The sequence below is a fragment of the Schistosoma mansoni genome, chromosome W (assembly GCF_000237925.1).
Source record: "Schistosoma mansoni strain Puerto Rico chromosome W, complete genome".
Classification (NCBI taxonomy): domain Eukaryota; kingdom Metazoa; phylum Platyhelminthes; class Trematoda; order Strigeidida; family Schistosomatidae; genus Schistosoma; species Schistosoma mansoni.
The window spans coordinates 54,782,546-54,787,099 of record NC_031502.1 but is presented as its reverse complement, the minus strand read 5'-3'; the positions used below and the strand labels follow the sequence as shown (position 1 = coordinate 54,787,099).

Sequence of the window (4,554 nt, the reverse complement as noted above, 5' to 3'; positions counted from 1 at the left end):
TCATAACCTCATAAATTGATTTACCATCATCCCTTAATACCCTGTGTCTAACTTCACTGTCACTTACCCGGTGATCCCAGCAGATGCGAGCAATATTTCTAAGACATATGTGGTCAATAACTAGTAACTTACGAGTATCTTCTACTCTTAATAGTCAAGAGTAAGATAGATGATTTGTAATGGATATTCAATTTAAAGTTGATTTTCATCGTCTGAAGTGGTTGAGATATATTTTATATGCTTCTGACTACCATCAGCAGGGTATTAGGAAATGATGGTAAATCAATTTATGAGGTTATGAATCTTCATCGACTGAGATAGTTAGGCCACGTGTTACGTATGCCTGAACACCGATTACCACGACGCGCTATGCTGACTAGTATAGGGGATGGTTGAAAAAAAGATAGGGGCGGACAAATTAAAACATGGCATCAGTACTTGAAGTAACTAACTAACTGCCATGTTGGCAGATGTAGATTGCTTTGTTGGGGTCGTCACGACTATTGTAACCAATGGTTTGAGACTGTAGGTGACATGTCTCAAAATCGATCACAATGGCGCAGGTGTATACACCCTTTATCTTCCCTTAAACCTTGAGATTAAAATTGCTTCATATCTGTCTTTCTTCCTGTACTATATCCTTATACAATCTTTCTTTTATATATTACCATCACTAAATTAACTACTTCTATGAATTTGGTGTTCATCTTGTTATGCTAATGAGGTGTGGCAACTTGGACCGAAGCATATGTGTGCCTGGTCCTAGTAGCTGACTGACTGAACTACTATCAATTTCAATGTACGACGTTTCTTGATGTAGGAGAAGGTTTGAGGAATTCCAAAGAACAGCCAAATCGAAACATGGCGTTAATCTGTAAATTCATTGGGAATTGGGTCAAGCCATGTTGGTAGGTTTAGATCATCAAGTTTCAATCTACTCTAGCAGTAGTCATCATCGGATGTCGAGTTGCGTGGTGGATGGAGACAGACAATGCGTTTCCCAGTCACCTCAGTCGATGAACATTTACCACCCGATCAATAAATTTGCTATTCTCAACCTGTACTTTATGTATAACCTTAGGATTGCTACCTCGATAGTCCCAACTTACATAAGAAATGCTTTGAAAGGAGTCTATGATGAAATACTAGTAACTTATAAGTATCTTATATTTCTGAGGACTACATTTAATACTCATAAATTAAAATAGAGCAAACTGCTTAACAGCAGAACCACCATTTCTTTGGTGAACAGACATTTCGTTTCTGACACATTGACGTAAGCTGGCTGACCGAACTCACTTAATGTGTACAGAAACTTTTCCAGAAACCGGGCCATTAAAGCTAATGAAACTTCCGATGTCGTAATCAATGGTTTGAGATACTGTATGACCTGACCTATAATCAGTTACAGTGATGTAGATGCATTCATTCTCTATCTGAAGTTTCAAATCATATCGTATTTGCCTAACTTTTTTATATTACTAATGATAGTATTGTTAAATCTGTTATTTGATTTCATCATTTGTCTCACTGGACTTAAATGGTATTACTACTTAAATGATACATCATATGTTTTAGATTCTGACTTACTTATGAGTGACCTACTTTTTAACATAGTTATCTATTCACTTAGTGTTATGATTTGACCTAGCCGTCACCCAATCGTTATGTCTTGATCAAGGTCGTCGCTAATTTGTTATGACCTTACAAATTAAACAAGGACGTAACTTGCGTGAATTATCCGCCAATAGAAATATGACTCCCACGACCTTCACACTGTGACAATGACTTTCGATTAGTATGAGTAATCTAGCGTCTTTATTGGTCCTTATCCGCCTAACCCGTCCAGAACACCAATAGCAGCCTCGGCAATACGAATCGTTTATTTCAAGCATACTTTGTTTATATATCAGACAGACAGGCCACATCGCACCATGAAATAGAAAATAATATTTGTACAAGATCAAGCCAAATGTGGCTGGGAGCGTGGGAGACAATAATCAATAAACTGAGTATAACTTAGGAACAGTAAATCATATAACAATAATCAATAGGCCAAAATGAAGCTTGTCATAAGATGAATATAGATATACATAATCTAGTTACTGAATAGTTATACAATAAGAATAATAGGTCCTGCAAGTTATCCGTACTTATGTCTTCGCTACTATATAACACTTAGGACTTTCAAATCTTGCTACAAGAATGATATCATTTCAGTAATGACCATATAATTTTATAACATCAGTTTATATTTTCCAATCAGTCAGTCAACAACAACAACGTATAACTTCGTACGTACGTACATCAGTTCAAGTTGCTATACCACATTAGCACAGAGATATAATTGCCGATTCAAATCCCATAGTGTTAGAAGTAGTAAAAGTATAAGCAGTAGTCGGAAAGATTAGGGTTTTAATTCATCTGAAATTAGTAACGAATGATGTCACACAAGAAATAGTTACAAGAGTTACCAAAAAGACCTTTATTAATGAGAGGTTTTTTGACAAAATTATGATTGGTTATTCATAAGTGTTTTTGTTCTCAGTTATCAACATTAATAAGAGGAAAACTAAACAGAACTTATGAATATGAGCATCATTCTTCTATTGAATCAATGAATGTCATCATAGATTGAATATCTTAATGAGTAACACATGGACATTTATGTGGTGCATATTTGGGTTGGAATCTCAATGTGGATACCGACACTTGGACATTTTTTTATTCGACTGAATAGTCCCAAATTGATTGAAATGCACATCCTAGATTTCACTGATGGCCTGTATTTGAAATATACTGAGGTATATCGAGAAAAATGTAATTGGAGGATGATCATTTTCAAGGTTTAGCATCACAAAATTGTTTAATATTCGCTGACTGGTAAGTGTGTTATGATCTACATAACACAGTGGTACTGTCTTCGATGTCGGCTTCAGTTCTCCTAAAGTTTCAAATATTTCTCACGGATACGTATGAACAAGCCAAAGACAAACCATGACTCGACCAGTTAGTCTAAGGTACCTCTATTGGTATGAAAACGTTTATCGGTTCTCGGTTCCTCATACCATGGGTACGAAAAGGAAACTAAATTAAGGGTGATTTTGATAACTGAAGAGTTTCATCACAGAACCAAAAGCGATAGCTATTGAAACCCAGTTACACAGTGCTGTTTGTGAGTAGTTTTGTACATGCTAACTCCGAACTTAAGACCTTGATTGGGTAACTGCGATATCCAAGAGGTGAACACAATACTACAAAGATCTTATCTTCTGTCTGTCAATTGTCTTCAACCATGTAACAACATCAAATTTACTAGAAATCTATATTCCATTGTGGCCCTATATGAGGTCATATATATGGAAATCAACCCGAATAGTATAATGATAGGATTTCCACTTATTATGCTTTTGTTACTTGTTAATTTTTAGTTTTAAGGTAAAGATCTTTCCGACTCTTCTTTTTTTCTATTTCTTGTTTAGCACCATTTTGGCAATTCCCTAAACGTCCACCTAAATCGATTGAATATTCCATTACAGATCCTTTGTAAGTTTTGCCTTACTAATTTCTTTAAGTATATTTTCTAAAAAAGATAACTAAATAACTGTTTCGATAAACTTTACTACATATGCGCCACACAAATCTTATTTGATTTGTGTGAGGGTTGTGATACTGCCCAGGTGCCCAAACTGAAACAAGTGATTTTCTTAAGGGGCCACACTCGGAACATTTGACCTAAAGGTCTGATCCAAAAGGCAGTGGAGCTACAGAAGGAGACGCAGTCCAATGGTAACCGATGACCAACGATTGGTTCATACGCCATTTGTTCTTTCAAGATACTGGAGCCCATGTGCACCATTGGTTTGGAATCAGGGTTTTCCAACTTCCTGGTTAAAGCGCCGAACATTCGCTTTTCGTCCTCTCAATTTCGTAAACAATAGTAATGCCACTGTGAGAAAGCAGTGAGTAGGACTTCCCTGACAGAGACTACATACACGTGACTATATGAGAGCATTTGGAGAGGGAGAGCGGACTCTCCCCACTCTCAGCCGTACCAGGGCATTAGGGGGCGTTAAAATATACAATCAGATCCGACCACTATTTCATTGTATCGATAAAAAGTAGAAACTCTTTTTCTACAAAAAAAACGAAGTCTTTCCTAATCCTTCCATCCATTTTACTTAATTATATTCTTCTCTCTTTTACTGTCTGTCATTATATTTACATATATCTATATATATATAGTCAATGACCTTAATGCATATTTATTTTTATATGTTTATTATTTGTTCATTTTAACTAAAATAAAATTTATTTATTTTTTAAAAAAAAATGAAGTGTAAAACAAATTTTTTTTGTTTGTTTTTTCATTTGGAAAAAAAGAATTCTTGAAACCAAGCCAATTTTTTTTCGTTTCTCAAAGAGAGTATGGTATCTACCTCCCTCCCTCCCCTCTCTCTCTCTCTCTCTATATATATATATATATATATATATAATTTTTTCTCTATGGACACAAAAAAAAATTGATTATTTTTTATGCGTATATTTTTGTTT

The 4,554-nt window shown here is 35.2% G+C and overlaps 1 protein-coding gene across 1 annotated transcript in view; it reads left to right on the top strand.

Annotated features, from left to right (window-relative positions):
* Positions 1-3,550, top strand: part of Smp_026540 (putative clathrin coat associated protein ap-50) — a gene marked incomplete at its 3' end in the record, with an annotated part of 57,677 nt that extends 54,127 nt beyond the window's left edge. Inside the window, exon 22 of the mRNA XM_018790192.1 lies at positions 3,483-3,550. Within this exon, the coding sequence (XP_018655560.1) occupies positions 3,483-3,550 (68 nt within the window). The remainder of the gene's footprint in view (positions 1-3,482) is intronic.
* Between the last annotated feature and the right edge of the window lie 1,004 nt (positions 3,551-4,554).